General features: G+C 40.8%; 2 protein-coding genes across 2 annotated transcripts in view; both read left to right on the top strand.

The window, feature by feature from the left end:
- Positions 1-792: 792 nt before the first annotated feature.
- Positions 793-13,829, top strand: LOC121528586 (BTB/POZ domain-containing protein 17). The gene is made up of 3 exons (XM_041816100.1): positions 793-859; positions 8,709-9,009; positions 12,755-13,829. Exons 1-3 carry the CDS (start codon positions 793-795, stop codon positions 13,827-13,829), a joined length of 1,443 nt encoding a protein of 480 aa, XP_041672034.1.
- A 3,967-nt stretch (positions 13,830-17,796) lies between these two features.
- Positions 17,797-25,974, top strand: part of map2k6 (mitogen-activated protein kinase kinase 6) — a 58,492-nt gene continuing 50,314 nt past the window's right edge. The window contains exon 1 of the mRNA XM_041816550.1: positions 17,797-18,128. Within this exon, the coding sequence (XP_041672484.1) occupies positions 18,038-18,128 (91 nt within the window). The 5' untranslated portion in view covers positions 17,797-18,037. The remainder of the gene's footprint in view (positions 18,129-25,974) is intronic.

The following is a 25,974-nucleotide window of genomic DNA, read 5'->3' as shown; positions in this document are numbered from 1 at the left end:
TTAATAGTGGCAATAATGGTTCAACAGAGGCAACATTAGGCTTAAGTGGCAAGAATCAGTAGAGAAGTGGCAAAAACAGGCAGAAAAAAGTGGTGGAAAGGGTTTAAAATTGACAACAGTAGGTGTTAAATGGCAAAAATGTGTTAAAACTGGTTTTAAGTTTGATTAAAATGGATTAGAATTGGTGTAAAGTGGCAACAGTGTACTTTAAAAAATAGTCTTAGTTTTTTTTTAGGGAATCTAGGGACCCCCTCTCAGTGTCTCGTGACCCCAAGGTTGAGAACCACTGGCCTAGGGTAAGATGCAGATTCCAAATCGCTCCTAAAGACACACTCTTCGGTGTTTGAGCATCATTGCATGGGGAGAAATGAGTGTGTGAATGTGAGAGTAAAAGGGGGAATGCTAACCTGTAGTGTCGAGCATTCTATGTGGTCAGAAAGCAAGAAAAGCTCACGTAAAGTCCCTAAACGAACTCTCACCTCCAGACATCCATTCAAATCATCCCAGCTGATCCTCACCCTCTCCCTATCTCCCCCAGCCACAGCTGTCCCCCCCTGCGGCCTCCTCACCCGATCAATGCCACCGAGCGCCGATACCCAAGGATAGGAAAGTCAGAATCAAAGTCACGGTAGCCATGGAAACAACCAGGGCCCCGTTCCACCCACCAATCGATGAGTTTGTGAGCGTGGGTGGCGAGGAGGACCCTGTCCCACATTCAGACACAGACCCCCTCATCGTCCACAGCAGGACGGACACAAACCCGGACACGGAGAAGACACAGGAGAGGGAAAGATGATGAAACGAGTGGTCCAGATCCACGTCGGGATGCTGTTTGTGGCTCTGCAGGCGGCTGCTGCAGGTCAGTCACTTCATTAATCAGGTCACTAATGAGTTAATAATCAGGACGTGAGGTATTTATATTTCAGCAGACTCTGTAATCATGTCAGTGCTAAAACTGAGGCCTGTGGGCTCAAGGTCATGTTGTAAATCATGGTTGAGGTTGCTTTTAAACCAGAAATACTCTAATAGAAATTATGAGGGAATGTTCTCTAAGAAATAAAATGTTTCATCACAGCCTGATCACCACCATCATTTTACTAAAATGACTCCGACGTATGATAATAACACGGCTTAAATTCAAGAAATACAGTCAGGGGGCTTACAAAATTATTAGCAGGTAAAGAATGTTTAAGAAAAGAAGAGGATATAAGAAATTCTCTTTGGATTCTCCTTCAAAAAGGAAGCATTTCAGAGACTTTTTTCCACCTGTTTTTTCCCAGGCACAAATCAGGAAGTAAAGATGTTAGCAAGGATGTTTTTCCACAAGACTAAGACATGCTTTTAATAGATCTTTGGTGGTAAAAACTCTCACTATCTTACATTTATCTTTGGATATTTCTCACCCTTTTGTAACCTTGCAAAGCAGATGGATTCGCCTGTTTCCGTGTTTCTCACTGGTGAATCTATCTTGCAAAGCTCTTGACTGAACTGTTTGGGCCTGGTTAGAAAGTGACAGGACCAATTGGTGTCAAAGGGCAGTACTTTCAGGCACGGCAGAGTCGTGACGTAAACAAGCAGCAACGAGAGGCCTGCAATTATGGTGGAAGAGATTAGCGTGGATGCTGCTAAAGCGCCAGTTTTATCAGGACTTGGCGACATTTCTTCCTTACAAGAAGAACAAAGAACAGCAGTGAGTTGTTTTCTTTTCAAAAACGACAAACGTCGTGTACTGACATGTCTGTAGTCACCATTGTTTGCGTTATTCCTCGTTAGCTGCGCACGCACACTTTGGTCACGGCTATGTCACGTGTTTTGTTGCTCTAATTGGCCCGTAAAGATGTGACAGACAAAACGTTCATCCAATCACACTCTGAGTGTTTTTCCAATCCTCTGCCCTTTCCCAAATGCTTAGTATTAAAGGTTTTCTAGATGGTTGTGTGAAACACATCCATCTGGTGTCAGGTTAACCCTTTTGCATGTGGCGCCCACATAACGTATCTGAGAACCACGAATGCGGTGTCTACGTATTCATATCTATGGTTATTAGTATGATGCTCTACTCTACAGTAGAGGAGGCAAGGTAGGTATCAGTTAACTGATGATTTAGTCTTGAGTAGTCAACCTGTATGAACTGAAAGTAAAGTTATTTTTTCACTACATACCTCTAACTCACAGGATGTTCTCTAATAGCTATACAACATTTTGAATTCTCTGTCAGGCACACTGATGTTCCTAAAGGCAAGTCCAGGTGCACCATGGGAATTTGTACCTCATACTCACTACAACTCTAAGGCCAATACTGGGACATGTTAAAGAGGCTGTTTTGCAGTATGGTTTGTCTTGACTTCTGGCTTAATCGTAGGTTTTTCTTAGGACAAAGAATAGTATCTACCTAGTAACAGTGCCCATTTTTGTTAGTTTTTCCTGGTTAAGGCCTGGTCCACACAGAGATGAAAACAATATTTTTTGAAAAAGTTTTCCGTGAAGACGGGATTGTTTCAGGAAATATCCACGTAAGCACAGAACCACTGAAAATGCTGTAGTATATATGCCAAGCCTGTACGTTGCACTGTATTGCTGCCATGTAAATGCACCAAACGAGAGAGGAAGAACACAGAAAACTGACACAAACTTTCTTCTAGTAGCCCTTCTGGTTGTTCTGCACATTAGATTTAAGAACATAAGGTGTATGCATTTCGTGGTGGTGTAAAGGAGCATCAGATTTTGCTGTAAAGGCTATAATAAGCTCAGTAGCTTCTGCAGCATGAACACAACCCTGTAGTCTGCCATCGTTGTTTTGGTCAGACCTGCACAGGCGTCTTAAGAGAGCTACGCTATGTGTGATGTAATTGCTTCAAGAAAGATGTGGTTAGCTTTCCACAGGGGCATGAAACGGTAGTTGTTTACGGATTTGTGCACTCTGGGACCTGTTTTCAAAAATTATTGTTTACAGTCACCCAAAACGCCTTTTTCGTGTGGATGATACACCGATACAACAAAAAACTCTTGTGTATACTCCTGAATTCGTCTCCATGTGGACCATAGACTGTAGAAAGAATTGGACAAACCCCCTGTGACATCAGTCATCTGCTTACAATAGGCGGGCTCAAACGGCTTTTGAAGCCCATTCGTGGAGGCTTCCGTATTGAAATCGCAGTCTCAACCGAACTTTGAATCAACCTAACGGCCCACCCACTAAGCGCGACTTCCTGTCAGCCTGCTAGCTAGCATTCCGGTTGACAGAAACGTAGCCTCTGCCTGCCGAGCTATCTGTCAATCAAACGAGACGCACCAATCACCGTGAAGTGTGGTTTATCCTAAATATAATCCAAACGATTGTGGTACAAAAAATTCACCCCCCGTACAGTGGGAGCACAATAAGACACTAGCTAATGAGACACGTTTGGTGTTTTGAACCAGGCTGTAAACCAGTTTATTTTGTGTGTCAAAACCGGCTGTTTAACATGTGTGCAGATGGGACTTCCGGTGTTCCTGCAGCCAGCCTCAAGTGGACAGTCGTGCTATAGCAATTTTTTGCACTTCCGCATTGGCTTCATTTTTTAGGACCGGAGGTTCCTCTTGGTGTGGACGGGGCCTAAGTGTAACCTGACATGGAAGATGGATTTGTTTCACACATCCATCTGGTAAAGCTTCCATAGACGGCGTTTGGGAAAGGGCAGAACCTTTGATTGGATGAACGTTCTGTCTGTCACATCAGATGGAAGCTTTGCAAGCTGGATTCGCCAGTCAGAAACATTGGAAACAGGTGAATCCATCTGCTTTGCAAGGTTAGGTTCAGTGGGAGTTAGTTACTCTTTCCTTGCTGAGGAATTGTGCCTGTTTTATGTTCCTCATTGTAAAATTTTACTCTTTTGTGATGTACTACAACAATTTAAATAACTTTGTCATACAACTTCTCAGACTCCTAGACTTTCTTCTCTCACATCCTCACCGCTTTTAACCTTGTAAATGAATTTCCTTTGCACCCAAACAAAAGAAATCTCTGCCTGGCTTCTACAACCTTGGACAATAGCTTTCTCAACAACAGAGACATGTCTTACTAAAGGAGGCCTTACTGCCAATGATAAGCATTTTGATGTCTCGCCAGTTTCACAGGAAGTGGGCATAACTCCCATATGGAACATCTGATTTGCTTCAAATTTCACATGTAATCAAGGTCTGCCCCTCCGCACAGTGACAGGGTAGTTTCATTGTTTGAATGTGCTGTACTTGAGGTTGTGTTTTAAAGAAAACATCTCTTCTTACATGCTCACACTGTATCCTGTTCTGTTTTTATGAAAGAGGAAAGGAAGTACCAAATATTCACCGTGACTCAGAAAGAGGAAGCTCCCTTTGCCTCTTTGAGTCGAGGCTCGGATCCTGACAGTTTTAGTTACAGTCTGCAGAGGACGGGGGATCGAGGAGGAGGGTGGTGTGCTACAACTGCCTCAGCTGAGACAAAGCTTTAATTAAACGTGACCCACAATCCTTCATTATCCAGACGGAGCATGCAGCTGGACCGATCAATGGCATGGATTTGTATGATACTGGCCCACTATCTGCTCTAATAAAGTCATCACATGCAACCTCTCTGCATTAGGTCACTCAACTTTAATCTTACTCTTAAATAGATTAGAGTAAATATGCTTTATTGCTCTCAGAGGGGAAGTGCAGCCATGTACAACTCAAATACGATTAAAACAAACATAACACGAGACAAGTGAACTTAGAAAAAACATAATTTAGCTAGATCTACTTTTCATGGTTTTTATGCCAAATTCTGACCCTACCATTCCAAAACTGGTGAATGATACTATCTATGGACATTGTTAAGCCATAGCAGCTGCAAGCCTGTAAACAAAGGCGGCTGGTGTGAAGATAAGCATGGATGCATCCAGGGTACCAACTGCTGAAAACCGATATGTTATCTTCAAAAAGAAAAAACAGGTGCATCTTGCAACTGGCCTTCGGTCTAAGCATGTTCTGGCCTGATTTTTGAATCGTGCAACAGGTTTGCAGTGTGTAGTTTGTGGGGAAACAACAGCCGACCTCGGCCATATGACAGAGCCACGAACAGATTCCCAAACATCAGGGCGTTTCTCATGTTCAAACTTTAAAGAGTTAAAAGAGTTGGATGCAGTCAGTCTAAGCCAGGGGTTCTCAACGTTGGGGTTGGGGGCCCATTGGGGGTCACGAGATGCTGAAAAGGGGGGTCTCCAGATGCCTAATGGACTGAGATGTGTAACTGGCAACAAGCGGATCTCTATTTGCCTTTGAGACACAGAAGAACAGATGAACAAATGAGAGGATGAGAGGATGAGTGTGTGAGAGAGTGAGTGACTGAATGAAGGAGGGGGTGGGGGGGTGATTGGGGTTTAGGAAAAGGACTGATGTGTGGACAGTATTAAGGTAGAGTAAGGGGGGTAGGACTTAAAAAGCTCCTGCTTCTTCCTACTCCTATTTCGGACTTATGAGATGAACTATGATGAACTATGATTTGTTCGATTGTTTTTTTTTTTTTTTTCTTGTTTTGTTTTTTGCTTTTTTAAAAAATGTTATTTTAATTTTTTGTTGTTGTGCATATCCGAAATAAATTCAAAAAAAAAAAAAAAAGGGAACTAAGAACATTTTTGAATTACACCGTTGCCACTTAACACCAATTTTTCCTAATTTTTAACCAATTTTATCACCTTTCTTCACCAATTTAGTCAATTTTAACAGATATTTGCAACTTAAAACCAATTTTTGCCAATTTCAAACCCTTTTCACCTCTTTTTTCTGCCACTTCTAAACCAAATCTTGCCTCTTTCTGCCTATTGTTTGCTCTGTTGACACATTATTGCCACTATTATTCCCTTTAACCACATTTTAGGCCACATTTCACAATTTGACATGCCAATTTTTGCCAGTTTCTCACTATTTCTAACCCTTTTAGCCAGTTTATATCAATTTTCATCCCATTTCACCAAATTTCCACCTATTTTTGCCACTTTGACGCCATTTCAGACACTTTTGAATCCCCTTTTATCACTTAATATGTCTGTTTGTCTTTGCCTTTTTTTGTTATTTTGCCCCTTATATCTAATTTTTGGCATTTCTAACCCATTTATGCTACTTTTGAAATCCAATTTCACCACCAATCACACCATTTTTTGCCATTATTAACCCATTTTATCTATTTTTTAACATATTCTAGTTCTGTTTATAACACAATGAATTACATTTTTAAGAGGGCTACTTACTACACAAATTAATTAAAATTGTGTTAAATTGAAAATGTGCATGGCTGTGTTCAACCACTTTCAGGCACCGGTGGGGTCCCCGGTCACTGTCACCTTTATTTTGGGGTTTGCGGGCAGAAGCAGGGATAAAATGCAGGTATACAGTTAAATCAGAACTGGACATCTTTTTTTTGTTTGTTTGTTTGTTTGTTTTTTTTGACTGAAAGAGGAGCAGGAAATTGCACCGAAAGTTTTTCTTGGTGGAAAAAAAAAAGTGTTGTCTCACAACTGGCATCAGCAAAATTTTAATTCACAGACTGTCTCCACTGATAGTAAACACTGATAATGGCTGCCTTTCAAGATTGCATTATGTGGTTTACTTGGTTGCTCTGATTGGCCTGTAATGACTGTGACACAGAGAACGTTGGACCAATCACCCTCCAAGTTCACATAGAAAGGTTCTGTTGAAACAGAGGGTTTTTTATACATGCAAAAATCCAATACTGGAGTGTTTTTCAGCAACGAACTTCACAAGCATGTTTTGGGGACCTCTGAGACCAATATAAACTTGTCTTAAAAGGGTAAAATATGTCCCATTTAAACTTAAATGCATGGTCTTGACCATGTCTACACGCCAATATCAGGTTGTGATTGGCTAATTAGAAATATGCATCAATAAGCTGTTGAACAGGTGAGATTAATAAAGCGTATATTGAATTTAAAAGCTAATTAAAAAAACACTAGGGCTGCAAGCAGCACTGAAGGGGCCTAGTGTTCAACGACGGTGCATTTCAAGGTGTGTTGAACTACAAGTCTGCCAGTAGGGGGCACAACAGAAAAATTATGAAAATACCCTGTTACTGTGCAGAGGGGCAGACCTTAATTACGTGTGAAATTTGAAGCAAGTCATATGTTTCATATGGGAGTTATGGGAGTAGTAACCTCCTGTGAAACTGGCGAGATAACAAGACACTTGTCGTTGGCAGTAAGGCCTGCTTTAATAAGACATGCCACTGTTATTGAGAAATATTGAGGCCTTTCTTCCAAAATCTGACCTGCTTGGTTCAACTCAGTAATTGAATGAAGAAATGGCCAGATTGTGTCACTTCCTGTTGCCTGTAGGGGGTGCTCTGGTGAGATGTTTGGGCATGTTTAGCGTGATAATGTTGAAAACAGAAAGAGCAGAAGATATGATGTAAGTTGTAGCAGGTTAAAGTCATATGGCACCATCAAAAATGCTTTATTTTTAAATTGAGATGAAGCTGGTGGACTTCCTGTTGGGATTTGGGCATGGGTCCAAGAGGCTTTTTTGTAGGTCTGATGGTGACCGATGTGCAAAGCAAAAATCAAAAGCCTAGGCTGAATTGTGTGTGGGGGCTGAATATTTATCGGGAAAATTTTCAAAAATCCGACGTGGAAATGTTCAGTTACCAGAAGGGAGCGCTGTGACCAAATGATGACAATGATATATGGCTATATTCAGGATCGAGGTGTGATAATCCCTGTAAAGTTTGGTAATGATTGACATAAGCATTAAAATCTATAGCTCTGTGGTGAAAACTTATAGTTCATACAACTTTAGATCTCCACATTGTCTAGAATGAACAAAAAAAAAACTGGGGTCAATCGGCTAAATTCCCTCTGACTAGTTCGTTAAAATTTGAAACTTGTAAATCGCCAAAAAAATGGCAAAATTTGACCTTTAGCTGTTCATAAACCATGCTAGATGGACTTGAACGATTCCACCAAAACTCATATTGTGTTAAGTTGGACTGCATGATAGAACAGTGGTTAGTGCTGCCACCTCACAGCAAGAATGCCCCTGGTTTGAATTCCGGTCCGGTGTCAAGTATGCATGATCTTTCCAAAATGCTAAATTTGGTCCGTCGGAGTACTCCTGCCTCCTTCCACAGACCAAAAATATGCCTGTTAGATTAACTGGTGACTCCAAATTGACCATCAAAGTGAGCATGGCTGATTGTTTGTCTTTATATAACAGTACTGAGACCAGTCCAGGGTGAACTCTTACCTGATGACAGCTGGGATCACCTCCAGTCCACTGCAACCTAAATGGGATAAGTGGGGCGATAATGGAAGGGTGCATGAAATGATTACTGACAAAATCTCCCTAAAAACCTGCTGTATCATTTTGATACACACATTTTTATCATGATTTTGCAATGAGAAAGCAACAAAATATATGTTGCCTCAACCCAGTGAATGTCCATTTGGAAGTAACTGTAACTACTTTAATATTTCTCTTTTCAAAATTGGGAAATTTACTCATGAAAACCACAGACTGACTGACCATTTGTGACATGAGCATGCTTTCTGTCCCCTTGTAAATTATTTGCATGTTTTGTTGTTTATTTTGGCCTTTAGGGGTAAAAATGGGATGATAAATAAGGATGCTAATATCTAGAAAATAAATCAGATAGGATCAGTTTGGCTCTAATTTCCCTGTAAATATCACTCTTCTCTCTACAGGCATGGTGAAAGTTGACGGGCCCCAGCCTGGAGGTGGCAGTGGCAGTGATGGAGACAGCATCAGTCACTCCCTGACCGTGGTGCAGCGCCTGGAGGCCCTGCTGGTCCAGGGAAACGGCAGCGACGTCTCTCTCCGAGTGGAGACGCCCAACGCGGACGAGATGAAGCTGCTCCAGGTCCACTCTCTGGTCCTCTCCCTGCAGAGCCCCGTGTTTGAGGAGATGATGCTGAACCGTAACAGCAGCGTGCTCGTGCTGAAGGAGAGCTCCGACTGTGCTGCCGTGTTTGACAAGTTCATCAGGTGAATATGTTTATGCCATCTCAGTGATTTATGGCGCCCTCTACGGGGATGAACTCTTCAACTGCAGCCCCACATCTGAGACAAGCAATCAATGGTGGCTCTAGTATCAAACTAATTGACTGATCAGTGAACCGCTGGGTGGCTCGATAGCTTCTCCTGTGGTGTAGCAGTCAGCGAGACAACATGGAGCCGAGCTGCAACAGTAATCAATAAAAAAAATCTATTCTTATCACAAACGCTAATGAGGTTGATTAAAAGCTGCAGCAGAGCATGTCTGCATTCTGTAGGCTGATTAATTCTTCTTGTCACTAATGTTTAGAGAATTAAATTTGCTATTTTCTTTAAGTATGTTCTTTTTTACGAGAATAATCCTGCTTTGAGATCACTTATACAAACTGTATAAGTGAACCCACCCAATGAACCCACCATCCACTTCCTCCAATGCAAAAAAATGGAAGACAAAATTCACAATAGGCTGATAAAAAAGAGAAGTTTAGAAGCAGACAGACTGTTATTTTTCCTGGTAGAAAGCCTGACACTGGTGGATAATCTGACAAATGTGAAGCAGCCTGAAACATCTGTATTTGTTAACTGAAAAAGGACAGACTCCTGCTCAAATCACACCAATTACAGCGGAGAATTCTGATAGATTAATTGGGCACTCACGCTTGGACCAGTTGCACTGCACTGTGCTGAAGCATGATTGTCTACATCACTCCATACAGTTTACAAGAGGAGCAACTTTACAGTCATTCTGATGAAGAAATACACAAAACTCACTTTGTGGCTTATTTTGGTCCGTTATGGCCAGTCCTTTAACTTGTTTTTACATCAAGAGGAACAGATGTATCAGTCATATTCTTGTCCTCATGTCGGGCCAGTGCATGCTCATTATCATTTCTACTCTGCTGAAGCATGCCATGCCTACCAAGGAGTGCATCCTAGGCCACTGGTTCCCAGCCTGGGGTCCTGGCCCATCTAGGGGGCCTATACTCCTGTAGTTTCTACAGACCTGTTTTGGTTAGAAAAGGTGTGTGCAGACCAACTTTGCAGGAACTTTCTTAATGATTACCAACATTCAGGTAAATTTCTAAAAAAGAAGGTATGATCTTTTGTTCCATTTAAGTCCAGACTCCACTCAGTTCTCTTTTTAAATACAAGACAGGGACTGCCTTGTAAAAAAGGAATAGGAATAATGGAATAGGTACAAGATACACTATATTGCCAAAAGTATTCACTCACCTGCCTGGACTGGCATATGAACTTCAGTGATGTCCCATTTTTAATCCATAGGGTTTAATATGATGTCGGTCCACCCTTTGCATCTATAACAGCTTCAACTCTTCTGGGAAGGCTTTCCACAAGGTTTAGGAGTGTGTTTATGGGAATTTTTGACCATTCCTCCAGAAGCGCATTTGTGAGGTCACACGCTGATGTGGGACCAGAAGGCCTGGCTCTCAGTCTCCGCTCTAATTCATCCCAAAGGTGTTCTATCGGGTTGAGGTCAGGATTCTGTGCAGGCCAGTCAAGTTCATCCACACCAAACTCTCTCATCCATGTCTTTATGGACCTTGCTTTGTGCACTGGTGCACAGTCATGTTGGAACAGGAAGTGGCCATCCCCAAACTGTTCCCACAAAGTTGGGAGCATGGAATTGTCCAAAATCTCTTGGTATCCTGAGAGCGACCCATTCTTTCACAAATGTTTGTAGAAACAGTCCGCATGTCTAGGTGCTTGATCTTATACACCTGTGGCCATGGAAGGGATTGGAACACCAGATTTAAATTATTTGGATGGTTGAGTGAATACTTTTGGCAATATAGTAAATATTATTAATGGCAGCCATCTTGGTCTTTAGTAAAGCTGCTCTCTTGTCAGTCAGGAAGTAAAAGGAGATTAGATGTTCGACTCCATTCATCACTTTAAATTATAAAATTGCGATTGTGAAAGAAGGCAGCTCTTTCCTAACAAGGCTGGCCCATCTGCAACAGCTTGTTTTGTCCTTCTTCCACTCTTACCCCAAAATTGCTCATAATCTGTCTGCACCAAGGTTATAAAAGTTTGGGATTTTTTTTTTAGTTTCTAGTTCGTTTTCAATTTCTGTGTTCAATTTCAGTTTAGTTTTTATCAGTTTTTACTGCTGGTTTGTTATTTAGTTTAGTTTTTATTTTGCAATAATTTAGTTTAGTTTTTATCAGTCTTAGTTTTTTACGGACAGATGTCGGGGCTGAGTGAGCGTCATACATTTTTACAAACATATTCGAACAGGCCACTGTTCACTTATCATTTATTTATTTAATGATGATATTTGAATACAACTCCAGACATAAAACTACCACAATGTGAAGTCTTAACCAATCAGATCAGGCAATTTTACTCTCCACAGACATGTGTGTGGGTGCCAGTCAGTATGGTGTTGTCAAAGACTATAACTAAGGATATTTGGTCTCCATTTTTGTTTTATTTTAGTTAGTTTTGTAAGAGCACTATACAGTTTTAGTTAGTTTTCATTTTCTTTGGTAAAGCTTAGATTTTTATGTAGTTTCAGTTAACCAAAATGATTTTTGAATTTTAGTTTTAGTTATTTAGTTAGTTTTAGTTAACTATAACAACCTTGGTCTGCACAGCGATCCACTCTTGAAGCACTCTAAATCGCTCCTTTTATGATCAGTTTCGCTGCACATGCTCTGGTTCATCTCTGGCACATCCCAAAAAGAAATTGGAGGTTAGGTGGCCGGAAAGTTGGTTGTTGGTTGGGGGCATAAGAAAGTTGTTCCTGCTGTTGTTGTGATGATTTAAGATGCTGTCTGAAACCCCAAAGTTGAGGATTCTGCTCGTGGTTCTGCTCTCACTGTTGGAGGGTTTGGAGTCTTAAGACCAAAATATCAAACATGTCGGAAATCCGTCCAATTATTCAGGAGCAGCTGGTTTGGCTGTAGTCAGGATGTGGTCGGCTGCTGTATCCCCCGTTCCACAGCATGACAAATGACACAGGATCCGACTGAAAGTCAGCGGGACTCGAAATTTGTGGCTGAACCAGATGAAATATGCATAGTGTATGCTTGGCTTAAGTGCATTTCCCCTTGTTGTTTTGTGCCATTCCCTCTCCCCTGCTGGTCTCCTTTCTTTGGTAGCATCACTCCATCTCCAAACTGACTTTATCATGTAGACATCAGGTGGGGAAATGGGTACTTTTGTGCAAATTCACCAAGAGGAAGAAAGCAAAAGTTGCAACCATGGCAATCACAGTGCAGAAGGTGGAGTTTATCCTCCTCCTTTGGATTTTTAAGACATCAACGACAACTCTCTTCTAACTTCTACAACTACTGTAAAGTTCGGAGGATGAAACTGACCCATGCTGCACTGACTCAGTGGTTTTTTTTAGAGAGAAGAGTGGCTAGCTGATGCATTCACACCTCTTGCATACCGTGCCCGAGTCCACCTTAAGCTTGTGCATTTGTATTTAGACTGATCAAATGAACCAGACTTTTAGGCCAAGTGTACTCTGATTCAGGCCTGCATCCATAATGTGAAACCCCCTAAATGAGAGTGTAAAGCATGTTAGAGCAGCTGAGTGAAGTATAAGCAAGCTGAATCAAGAAATTCTGATTTAAGATTTATTTATCGTCCGTTGTAATAATTTTGAAATGTTGTACATTATAGTTTTAAAAGTTAAACAGCTGCTTCAGCCTCAGTTGTAACCTCGTGTGTTTGTGTATTATCTCCTCTTCGTCTGTCTGAGCAGGTATCTGTACTGTGGCGAGCTCTCTCTGCGCCTGGATCAGGCCATAGCGTTACACAAACTGGCCACCAAGTACCAGGTGATGGGTCTGCAGCAGGGCATCACACAGTACATGACCCAGAGCCTGGCCCGGGACTCTCCCTCAGGCCATGTGGCAGGCTGGTATGAGTACGCCCTGCAGGCCGGAGACCTGACCCTGAGGGACAGCTGTCTGCAGTACATGGCGTGGAACCTGTCGTCGGTGCTGCAGAGCAGCGAGTGGGTGACCATCAGCAGCCAGCTCCTCATGTCCCTGCTGCAGCGCTCCGACCTCATCCTCCAGAGCGAGATGGAACTGTTTGCAGCCCTGGAGACGTGGATTCTTCAGAATGAGCCCGACGGTCTGACTGCAGAGAACGCGCTTAGAGCTGTGCGCTATGCCATGATGCCACCACGGGAGCTCTTCCGCCTGCAAACGCAGTCCACAGTCCTGGCTCGCTACCAGGAGTCGGTGCGTGACCTGCTGTACATGTCCTACCAGTTCCACTCTGCGTCACCGCTCAGCATGGCGAAGTACTTTGACGTGAACTGCAGCCTCTTCATGCCCAGGAACTACCTGTCCCCGGTGTGGGGGTCGCCCTGGATCATCAACAACCCGACACGAGACGACCGCAGCACCAGCTTCCAGACTCAACTCGGACCCAGCGGACACGACGCCAGCAAGAGGGTGACCTGGAACGCCCTCTTCTCTCCGCGCTGGCTTCCTCTCACCATGAGGTCCATGTACACGGAGACGGGCGCCATGCAGCCGACACGTGTGGAGGGAGGGCGCCCTCGCATCATCATCACACCGGCGACGTCCAGCGCAGATTTTGCCGGGGTGAACTTCCAGAAGACGGTGCTTGTGATGGCTCAGCAGCAGGGGAAGGTGGTGGTGAAGCACGTCTACAGCTTCCACCAGAGCACGGAGGAGAACGGCGACTTCCTGGCTGAAGCCGACCTGTACCGCCGGACGTCTGAATACCTCATCGACAGCTCCCTCTACCTGCACATCATCGTGAAGCCGCTTTACCAAACCCTCATCACCACCAAAAACTGACCCCCCCTGTAAAGTCCCTCTCTGAGCCACCGTACCTCAACACAAACGACCCGACCCTGTGGAGCGACAGCTCGCTAAAATCACAACATCAGGACCTGAATCCACGTCATGTAGGATTTTTGCATCTTTTTTGTCCTATGCTATTTTTATTGGTCTGCTTCAAACCAAAGATAGACTCTGAGAAATGTGTAAATCATGATCAAACTGGTGCTTTTTCAACTCTTTTCTTGTTGTTAATAAATGCAACAGAAAAAAACAAAACCAACACTGAAATCTATGAGGAGCAGCTAAAGATGGCCGCTTAAAAACTCCCCGTTTCCTGCTATGTGAGTAAAAATGTCTTAAAACTTTATAAATGCTGAGAATTTTCTGGAGTTTCCCTGGAGTTAAAGCTGAAACAGAACATCTATTTAAAGAGATAAACGTGTTGGTTTGGGTCTTTCTGTTGTGACCGTTGACTTAAAGAGAAATTTAAGTTATTATTAGACGGATCAACTGTGCTGGAGGTTTCGGTCCTGTCTCTGTTCTTGTCTCTTTGTTTTTATAAATTGGTGCTATTTGACTCTTTTTATGAGTACGGGGTCACAAAAGTCATTCAACTTCAGCTTAAATCAACCGGTTGGTCCAACAACTGAGGTCCACACAAAAAAATACACACTTGTTACTGATATGAAGACATTCTGTTTCCAGGACTTACTCTGCTCACTGTGGACCAGATCTTCATCCCTCTTAATGTCAGGTTTATTCTCTCAGACGTATTTTAGCATTTAGTATGTATTATTCACTCTTCATTTATTAAACCACTCCAATAACAGCAGTAGACGTCAGAGTGTTGTTAGTTCACTGATGTGTTTGATGTTGTTTCATAGATTCACTGTTGTTTTTGTCATTGGTACTCATAATAAAGATTTTTAATACATTTTTAAAACTCAGGATTGGAAAATTCATTATTTACAATAAAAATGTTCAGGTCTTATAACTGAGAAAAGTCACCCTTGATTTGGAAACACTGAATAATAACAAACGTGAAAGTATGGATGAATAAATATCAGCTAGTCAGCATGTTAGATGGAGAGTAACTGCATTAATTTAATAATGGTGACTCAATAAAACAACAATAGAACAGAAGAACTAATTATAACGCATCTGATTAATAAATACCTTAAATATTATAAATAAAGTAAATGACCTTTAAAAGAAATAAAGTTAGAAAAAATTTGACAAAAAAAATTAAGTAATAACTAGAAAAGTACTCAGAGAGCGCAGACCTCCGCCATCAGCCCTATCTCCCAATAGTGAAGAATCCTTTAAAAACATTCCTGCATCCAGACAGCGATCCAGATCACTCCCAAAATCAAATTCGTCGATTACCCCCTCCCTGGTGGGGTGGAGACACGGTGAGGCAAAGCGGTGGCTTAGCTACATGTGGACTGTCATGGCAGAAGCACCCATGGTCTCACAGGACAGCTGGAAGTCATGGCAGAGGGTGAATATTCCTCTATTCCTCCCAGCATTGTGAGTATTCTCACTACAATTTGCTGTCTTTCTCTCTGTCTTTCAAACTCTATAAACTCCAAAACTCTGAATAAGTTATTCATGTCCACCATCTCCTGGTGTAAAGTGGTAACAGCCCAGACCTCTGCATTAGCCCTATCTCCCAATAGTAATGAATCCTTTAAAAAAATTTCCTGGATCCAGGCGGTGACCCAGATCAGTCCCAAAATCTAATCAGTTCTTCCTTAAGCCATTTCTGACATTTCATGAAAATTTCATGAAAATCTGTCCATAAATTTTTGAGTTATGTTGCTAACAAACAAACAAACAAACAAAAGAACGAACAAACCCACCTGATCACATAACCTCCTTGGCAGAGGTAAAAAAAAAAAAAAGCCTAAATAAAACAACAAACAACAGCAAAAGCTCAAATAAAAACAAATAAATTAACTTTACAAGCATAAAGATTAAAAATGTAAGTTTAATAATTAAAAAAATAGAAGTAAAAGAGAATATTTAAAAGAAACTTCATATCAATTTAATCAGTTACATAAAATAAAGCAAGCAACAAAGAGGGAATGTAAGCAAAACAGCGATAAAATTAATAAAAGTAAACAGGGGAGATTCATCAAACAAAAACAGATAATTATAAATTAAAATGTTACTCAAAAACAAAAAAATAAAGGTAAAACAGATGAACTAAAATAAAAAGAAGTAAATAAATTATAAGTTATTAATAGTTCACAAAAGTGCTGTCAAAAGATACGTCCAAGAGAAAAATAAATAAGAGTAAAATAAAGTAAAAATAATCAAAATAAATAATAATCAGTAATCAATATTGTAAAATAAGAGTAAAATCAAGAAATTGATGTCAATAAAAAATACTAAACAAGTAAATAAAGTAAAACTGTATATATCAGTTGAAAAAAATTTAAAGTAAATTCAAAAAGGAAAGATAAAAAGTCTGGAGATGTTGAAATATTATGAAAAATAAGTGATTAAAACAAAACAGATTGAATAATAAATTTTTAAAAATTGTACACATTGAAAAAAATAATAACTAATAAAACTTAAAACAAATACAAAGAGAATCAGTAATAAATTACAAAAAAGTTAAAATAAATTTTAATATAATAAAACTGACCTAAATAATTAAAATTTTACAACCGAGTATTAGGGGCCACACGAAGAGAAAAAAATTAAAGAATTAAAAATGTTTTTTTTTACATTACGAGAAAAAAAGTGACAATATTACGAGAAAAATTTGTAATATTACAAGAATAAATGTGTAATATTAGGAGAATAAAGTCCTAATATTATGAGAAAAAAGTCGTAATATTACGAGAATAAAATATTACGAGAAAGTCTGCTGGGGCGCCTCCTCCATTAAAATGAGCGATGTTGAGCTATACTTTAGTATTGGTTTCACAAATAAGGAAATACTTCATCTCTGGCACATCAGCATCAAATTATTATCAGAATCAGGACAATACTCCGCCGTAGATCCGGCAGACTGTCTTTCCTGTAATATTCCTGTATATTCTCGTAATATTACGACTTTATTCTCGTGATATTACGAGTTATTTCTCGTAATATTACGAGTTATTTCTCGAAATATTACGAGTTATTTCTCGTAATATTATGACTTTATTCTCGTAATATTACGACTTTATTCTCATAATATTACAACATTTTTTCTCGTAATATTATGACTTTAATCTCCTAATATTAAAAAAATATATATTGTTTTATTTTTTTCCTTTTCGTGTGGCCCTAATACTCCATCGTAAAATTTAACGTGATAGACGTAAAAAAATATGTTGTTATAAAAAAATGTACACACTAAATTACATACAAGTAAAACAAAATGAAAAAGAATACCAATTAAAAAAATCATATAAATAAAATAACTAATATAGACAATTCAAGAAGCTATAAAAGCCGGTTAAAGACACATTAAAAACTGTCATCAATGATACAAATGAATGGATACATTCAAGCAAATAATAAAAGTAAAAGTGACATTAAAAAAAGTGAGAATAAAAAAAAGAATATTAAAAACAAAAATTAAAATGAAAAATAAAATGACATTGAAATTAATGGGTATTTATAAATAGAATCAAATCAATAAAAAACAACTAAATTGTAAGTTATAAAGTTAGTTGTGAAAGTGAATAAAAGTAAAAGACAAAAGTGTAGGTAATTTTAAAGTGATACGGTGATTAAAAAGATAACATTGAAATAAAAATGTACAATGTAAGTTTAACATCGGCAAAATAAATGATTTAAAGACAAATAGAAAATAATTAGAAAAACGGGAATTTCAACGTTTAACAAACTTTCAAGTAAAAATGTGATTTGATGAAAATTAATTCAAACGAACGCAGCTCTCCTTAGGACTACATTTCCCAGTATCCTTTGCGCTCAAAGCAGGAAGAACGTTCTCTCGCAGGGGCTCACACTGATCCAAGTTAGGAGCTTTCAGCTGCCAGCCTTGGCCCATCATGTAAGTGCTGCGGTGAATTCTTTGCAGTGCAATTGCAAAATTCACTGATTTCCCTTCGCCTGCGGACGCTGTGCATTCGTACCAGCGCTCCGTGCACGGACACGCACGCTCCGGACGCAAAAAGGCTCCAAGTGCATGAAGATCGAGGCTTGTATTTTGCATCTTTGTTGCAAAAGCAAGCCGCTGAAGCTCCAGTGCTGCGAGGGCGATGGAGGGAGGGAGTGAGAAAGAAGGCAAAGTCTTTTGTGCTTCCCCTCCCCCTCATCAAAGCAAAGGGGAAATGTCTCAGCCAAAGGGAGGTAAGAATATCACACCGATCCGTGCAAAACTAACGACATGCAATCAGTGCTGCACGCGCTGCAACATGCACCGCTGCAGCTCGAGCACGGCCCGTGCATTTTAAAGTTACATGGTTTACAAGGGTCAGTTGCATTTCCTGTTACAGATCTTCCCCTTTGCACAGTTCCTGGTAAGACGATGCTGCATGTACTCACTCATATTGACGCTATTAGCGGCACACTGGTGGGGATGTTGTGCACAGAGAGCCTTTAATAGTCACGAGATGGACAAGGACGCTGCAACTCTCTATAATAAACTCTGCACGAGTTAATGCATGGCTCGTGCACATTGTTCAAGGTAAATAATGAAGCCATGTCGCGTGCAGTGCTCCAAACATGCGTGGTTCGGTGCAGAAGTGACGTGACAACCTGCAGCTGTCAGAGTGAAGTTGGAGTGTTTATTGGCTGCAGATTTCAGCTTATGAGCTAGAAAATGGAAATCTATTAATAGAATTAGTTGTGAGCGTTTAGGTGGTGCTGTGTTCAGGAACAGGCGCCCGTTCAGGCGATTACAAAACAAGTCTCCAAGCAGAAAGTCCCAGTCTGTCAGCAGTTCAGGCAACTGGATATGTGTCAAACCTCTGTGACTGTCTGTGTCCACGGATGTTCAGCTTTTCCAATCAGCATGCATGGAAAAGCATGCATGCCTTGCTTTGAGCAATGGAGATCAGAGCCTGGTTCCATTAGGACCCGAATCCACATTTTTAAAGCCCCCAAATCAGTCATGTTTGAGCTTCATTAGGCCTGTCAGGTAGGGATGGGCATTGGTTTTTGTCATTAGTTTATGAAGAAGTCACTGATTTCATGCTACTGCTCGCTCATAATTTTCTTTATTTTACTGGCTCCTGGTTGTGCTGCGACACTACCAACAGGCGGTGGCTGCTGTGCATCTGAAGCTGTTTGCAAACCACCATTAAATAACAAAAGAAGAAGAAAGCAGTAATACCCAGTGTAAAAACAGAGGTGATAACACACTAACTGAAGCTTATTTTATGTGAATAACCAGTTAAACCAGCAGCAAACTTTGTCTGCAGGGCCTCCTTTCATTGGAGATCCCCCACCCTTCACTGTGCACATCAAGACATATGCATTTATCACAATACAAAGAAAAGCCGCTCTCGCTGGGGCTAAAGGAAGGAGCGTGGCTCCCACCGTTGTACAGGTCAAGCCGAGGGCCTCATAGTTCCTGGCCTTTGTTATTGTTGTCTGCTGTAGATTCATTGTTACTCTTCGTTTTCTTGGAAGTCCTTTCACCAAATTTGCCATGCTTTGGTTGCAGTGCACTGCATGCGGTCTCTTTGTTAACCTTAAAGCTTCAGGCCCCTCCCAAGGGCCATGGGCCCCACTTTGAAAGTGGCTGACCATTTTAAGCTTGTGTTGTAAAGTGGGGTGGATGTTTAAGGGATGCACAATGTTAGATTTTTGCAGGTATCTGATATGCTGATATCTCAAAAGAGACACTGATGGTGCTGCACAATCAATCTGGTTGCAGTTGCAATCTGGATGTCAGGCTGTGCAATTCCATACTTGCTTAAAGGGCTGCAGCTGTTTTTAAATTAAATAGTACTTTGAAAGGTTTAGAGAAATGCCTGCAGAAAGGCTTTTGGGTTCAAGAGTACCTTGATGCAGACAAGATGGCCGACATACATCCAATCTATACCTGAAGTCTCAACCGGAAGTCCGCATGTCTAAGGTTAGGCTTACGCATTAAAACCCGAGTGGTTAGGTTCAAGGTAAGGCAGTGGGGAAGGTGATATATTTGAGATCCAGCACCAAGGGTTGGGCTTAGGCGTGAAAAAGACTGACAAATGCTGGCAGCTGAGTCCAACACGAACAAGAGACTTCCGCTTGGGACTTCCGGCATGGACTGGATGTATAGGGACGCTCATGTAGGCCTGCAGTTGGGTCCCTCTCTTTGGGTTTACAACAGTGTCACTATTGCACGTTGTAGAAGTCCCTAAATTTTCAAAGCAGGAAAAACGTTAATTTTAAAAGCTCTTTTGACAGCAGAGCTGCAAAACCTCCAGGTTTTGTATTTTCAGTGCTTCTTAATATTTGTATGTTTTTGAGCTGAGAAATACACACTTCAAAACTATCACTGTTCCCTGCAGTTTCCTTGATAGCCAAGCAAATAATACCATGCATGCATTATATCGTGATCACAAATTGCAATATTATCCAGTATAATCGCAGTCACACATTTGTACCAAATCGTGCAGCAGTAGATACTGATATGTCCAGACCCTTTTTTATTTTAAAAATCTCCCGGTGTCTCCAGTGCAAAGAGAGGTTGAGTTAAGCAGAGCTAGAGCTGAAGGTAGACAGTCTGGTAGTTTTTTTTTTATTATTATTTAAATATATTTAACCAGGAGAACCACAACTCCTACTAAACTACTAAACAAGCAGCAGCACAATCACCGAGTGACAGACAAAGAACAGAGAAACTATTACAACTAGAAATCAAACAAGTCCATGTCACAGAGCAGCAAATGATTAGTCAGAACATCTACAACCACTTGCATCATCCGCCAACACTTTTAACATTAGAGGCTTTATTTTAAATGTGCAGGGCTCATGGTTGGCCTCTTTGAGTTTGCAGTACCCTAGACAAATATCTGTATATGACGGTACAGTTGTAGATTTTGCAGATGTTTAAGGCTGACATATGATACATAATAAAATGTCAGTATTTCATCAGAAAAGTTCAAATCTGTCAATAAGGGGGATCTGGGAATATAACTGAATTATGATTTTTCTCCCTCAATGTTGCAATTTATTACTCATTTTATGTATTTCTCATAAACTAGTCATAAATTATTCTAGATTACAACAAACACAATAGATAGTAAATATAAGTAAGGTTGAACAATTAAAAAAAACATAACTAATGCAGTTATTTTAACTCACTGCAAATATTTTTTTAACAAGACAAAATGTTTGCATGATGTGTGTAGAGTATAACATGGAGTCTCTGTTTTAAAAATACATCAAACTAGCATTTTGACACACATCACAGGTTAAAGAAATGATGCTTCGTCTGCAGTTTGTAAATTGCTGAAGAGTATATTGCAATTTAATCTAAATTTTGATTATATGCCCTGCCCTACCGCCCATACAGATATAAAATGCTGATTATATTGTGCATTTCTAAATGCTATCTAAGATAGAATTTGTGCAAAGGAGTGCTAAATCTTTAGCCTGTTTATGGCCATTTTATCATGTGTTTGCATAAAGCTAATAAGCTAACATGCACTGTACTAGTTTTGATTTCGTCGACTAAAAGTATGACTAGAGTTGTTGGTCAACTACCACTGAGGAGAAGACCAAAACTAGCTAAAAATAGATGTTTGGTGGTAAAAAATAGGTCTACAAGTAAGTTTATATTTTGCAAAGAGATTAAAGTGAGACTAAATTGTTTGAGCTGGACTGTTGGATGTTCAAAATCCATATTTTCCAACTTTGCATGTAAGGTAGTCAGTATTTTCTTCAGTGTTTTTCAGTCGATTAAAATATTGATGATGAATTAAATTTTGACTCAAATATAAGGCTTAAAAAGGGACTAAAACTGATGTTTGGGAGTCTTTGTCTTCACAATCTAAACTAAAACTTTCCAGATTGAAAATGACAAAAATGTGAGTAAAAATAAAAGGCATTTTCATCTGAAGCCTAAGACTTAATTTAAATTAGCTGCCAAAATAAACACTGTACTGTGCATCCCAGTGCACATGTAAAAAGTTCTAATTTTCTTTAAACAATTCCCAGTGACTTTTAGGGAGTGATTTTCCTTTAAATGCACATTCAAGTCTTGTTTTCAGTCGAGTTGCATCATTTAAATAAATGGCTGGGGCACCAGTGATTGTCTAACAAGATTTTTCAGCTCCCTGTGCATTATCAGTTAGATGATAAGAGACTTTATGGTTGGTCTAAGCATGCTGCATATGTGCATGCATGCACATGCATGTAGCTCAACCTGCAGGAGGAGCTGCAAGTTTTGAAGTGCATGCTTGAGCAAAATAATACATTTCAGCACGACTGAATTTTGTGCAAAATATGTTGCTTTTCAGCCCCCAAATAAGCAGTTAATTTGACAGCAAAACAAAATAATGATTCATTGCTTCATTTTCAACAGTCATGCTCCAGCCCTAATTAATGATCCCATTATAAAACAAGCCTCAAAGTCCCAGCCTGTCCACAGCTGCTCCTGTCCATACAACTGTCTAACCTATGTGCATGTCCTCTTATCTTTAGTTTTCCCCCTCAGCATGCATACAAAAGCATGCATGCCACACTTTGACCCCAACTTTTATCACAAAGCAGCAACAACACGAGCCTCGCGGCGATGTCCCTGCAGCCTGAAAGCTCTGCAAGTTCACCAGAGCATGCATCATGCAGAGAAAAACAGCTGCAGTGAAGGCAGCTCAGGCCTCTTTCCTCCCTGTACCTTGTTTTCCAAGAAGTCCAAAGTGAGGCCGGTGTATTGCACAACATGCAGAACACACACAGCCACAGAGTCAGTGAGAGGCCGTGCAGGACAGCAGCAGGTAGGAGAGAGAGAAAGAGAGCGAGGGAGAGCAGCTGATGATCTCGGCTTCAGTCAGTCGTCCACCCTCCTACACACAGGAACAGTCTTGTTGCAGCCGCTTCATCTTGTGATGAATAATGCAGACATTTTTTTTTAGTTTCTGGATGAATGAGTTGGTTTGGGACTTTCCTGAGAGCAGAAGTAGGTTTCTGGTGTCATTCATTGATGTAGTACGAGGCAGGAAATGGCTCACTCCCCGATCGACTGCTGAGTCGATTAATTGATCGCTAGATTAGCCGTTTGTTTAAGTCTCTGTGTGCTGACTTTCTGTTGTCCAACAAACAAAACTAAAATAGTGCTGGGCACAAAATGACTCAGTGAGTCACCTGTAGGACCAATAAATAAATAAAAAGACACTTCTGTGGTCCCATCTCAATGTTTAGTGAGAGTATTTTCCTTTTCTGCCGTTTATGATGAACTCTTTTTATGGACTGTTGGGTGAACAAACACTGGCCTTTAGGAAAGTGGGATGGATATTTCTCACAGCTTTTGTCTCTTAAATTACTAAACAATAACTAGAAAAAAACAGTCTTTGGCCAGTTGCAGCCATGTTGCAGAAAAATATTATGTTTTTTATGTAAAGTGTCTCCAAAATGAGACTGTTGGACTGTTTACTCCATTTACTCTGAGGCTGTCAAAATTAGATTTGCATATGAATTATACTTAGTAAACAGTTTATACAAAGGTATTATTTTTCTCAGGTGGGTCTTGGGGGTTTCAGCTTTACACAGATGCAAATGAAGGGGGCTCCAAGGAAAAGGTCAGGAACCAAACAGTCATCTAGTCCACCTAACTGCTGATTCAAAGGAGAGTGTTTTTATTAGACAAGCTCTGGTCTGTTTTATGGTCAAACTTGAGAGGAAATGCTGGCCAAGTTGGAGGTTTATACCAAAAGAAATATGGAAAGAAACATCAGTACCGGCCTTTGGTATTAATTGTTGAATTTCTAGTCAAGGTCGCTGATGGGATGGAACAAACTGTGGAAGGCAAAAGAAAATTCAGAGATGCTGGACTTTCTTGCTAAAGATTACGAAGTGTCCCAGATGCTACCTTGGATTGTGGTTCACTAGAGCCTCACTAGGGCTGCACGGCAGCCTAGGGGTAAGCACTGTTGTTGTGGCCTCACAACAAAAAGGTCCCTAGTTCGCTTCCGGTCAGGGTCTTTCTGTGTGGGGTTTGCATGTTCTCCCATGTATGTGTGGGTTCTCTCTGGGTACTCCAGCTTCCCCCCACCACCACCAAAGAGTTATGTTAATTGGTAACTCTAAATTGGCCATAGGTGTGAGCGTAAGCATGCCTGGTCGTCTGTCTCTATTAGTCAGCCCTGCGATTGATTGGCGACCAGTCCAGGGTGTACCCCCCCCCCCCCCCCCCTTGCCCAGTGACAGCCTGGATAGGCTCCAGCACCCCCGCGACCCCCAACAGGATAAGGGGTATAGAAAATGAATGGATGGGACCTCACTACATGGGATAAAATGGTTGATTATTGTGGCATATGGGTCCAGTAACCTTACAACTGCAGTATCGAGAAAGTAGGCCCTGCAGGCCAACACTGTGAGATCTATAAGGCAATGATTACATTAGTTGTTTAACCCTTAAGAGAGTCTAGGGACATTTTCTGCCATCTAGAAGCCATTTTGGCTGTGTTGAATGATGCAGCTTAACCTTTTAAGCAACAAGCAACATTGCTGAATTTAACAGGCTGTAAGTGCAAGTATGGTGCTTAATTTTGTTACTACTTTACACCAGGAGATGGCGGACATGAGTAACTTCAATCCCAGCAGCATTTGTGGGCGAGCTTCTCCTCAAAGTTTTGGAGAGAGAGAGAGAGTTTGAAGATGCATCGCCGGTCAAGGACACGAGGACATGGTAGAAGTGGTTGTAGTCTGAGTGTAAAAAGAGAGAAAGAGAGCAAGTTGTAGCGAGAATACTCACAATGCCGGGAGGAATAGTGGAATATTCACCCCTGTGACGATGATGTTCAATCATCCGGTAATAGCAGTGCATCGGAGCCACTGTGACTCCGTGCACCATGAGGATCCACCAGCAGCACATACCGAAGCCGATGCTTTTTGTCACGGTGGCCGGGGTGGGGACATGGTGGGGGTTGCAGGGGTTTCCAAAACACGAATATTGACAGAGGTAGCTGGAATAAAAGAAAAACACTGCGGAGGTAGAGGCAGACGTGGTAGAAGCAGTGGCAGTGGAGGCTGCCTGATGATGTCAGAATATGCAAATTAGATGAGTGAATTTACTCTCAACACAAACTTTGGGTCATACTGAATTTTTCTCATTTACAGTATGCCTTTATCTCTAACCACTTTCAAGCTACAGCCTTTTGTAATCTTGATATCACAATTGAATGTTTTCTTGAAAAAAACTGTGGCGCCCAAAGAGTTTAAGTTTCCGGAGTATATTAACTTATAAAAGTAGTGATTAAAACGCTAAGGAGAGACTGCTTTTACTGATATTTCGGCTACACTTCCTGATGTCTGCAGCTACGCCCCCATATTAGAATTTGGTTTTCTGTGCTTTGGCGCCCGCTGAAGGTCTCTTCCTGCAACTGCATGGTCAGAAAGCACACATAGCGCTCTCTCCTTCAAAGTCAGCGTGCATTAGTTGAAAGACAGAGGGTTGTGAAGCTGGTTTGCCAGCGTCTACAGCCTGTTGTTTGCTAACTGTTTGCATGCAGAGTTTGTGCATCTTATTCAACCATCCGACAGCAACGTAGCCAGCTTGGTAGCGGACTTTTAGCCCACCTGTCCGTCTCTGTTGTCTTCCATCTCTTAGCTTCGGCCATTATATCAAACATTTCTCAGATGGGCTACCTGGCTTGTTTTTAGCTGATGGCTGGTGTGTGAACCAGTGCTGTAAAGTGATAGGAACTTGTCTTGAGAGATATGTGACCCACTGCTGAAGTTAAAAAGGCTGAAAGCAGGCGACAGAGGCACTCTGTGGAAACGGGACAGACACCATTGCTCTTGCTGGTATTAGGAACTACTATTTTAAAGGAGATGCATGAAAATCTTTAATCTAGGCTTATCTAAAAGTCCCCTTTATATGGAGAAGTTCCATACTGATGCTTTAGATGCAGTTTAAAATCATTCAGCTTTGCAAGTCTTTGAATATAATCAGGACTAGAATGCATCAAAAATGGGATTATTACCCTGAATAGTCATTTGATAGCATTTTATGGTTAATGAGGTTTTTCTCAGTGGTGTAAAG

The sequence above is a fragment of the Cheilinus undulatus genome, linkage group 20 (genome assembly GCF_018320785.1).
Source record: "Cheilinus undulatus linkage group 20, ASM1832078v1, whole genome shotgun sequence".
In the NCBI taxonomy this organism is placed as follows: Eukaryota; Metazoa; Chordata; class Actinopteri; order Labriformes; family Labridae; genus Cheilinus; species Cheilinus undulatus.
Note: the sequence above shows the minus strand (reverse complement) of the source record. Positions and strands in the feature narration are given on the sequence as shown.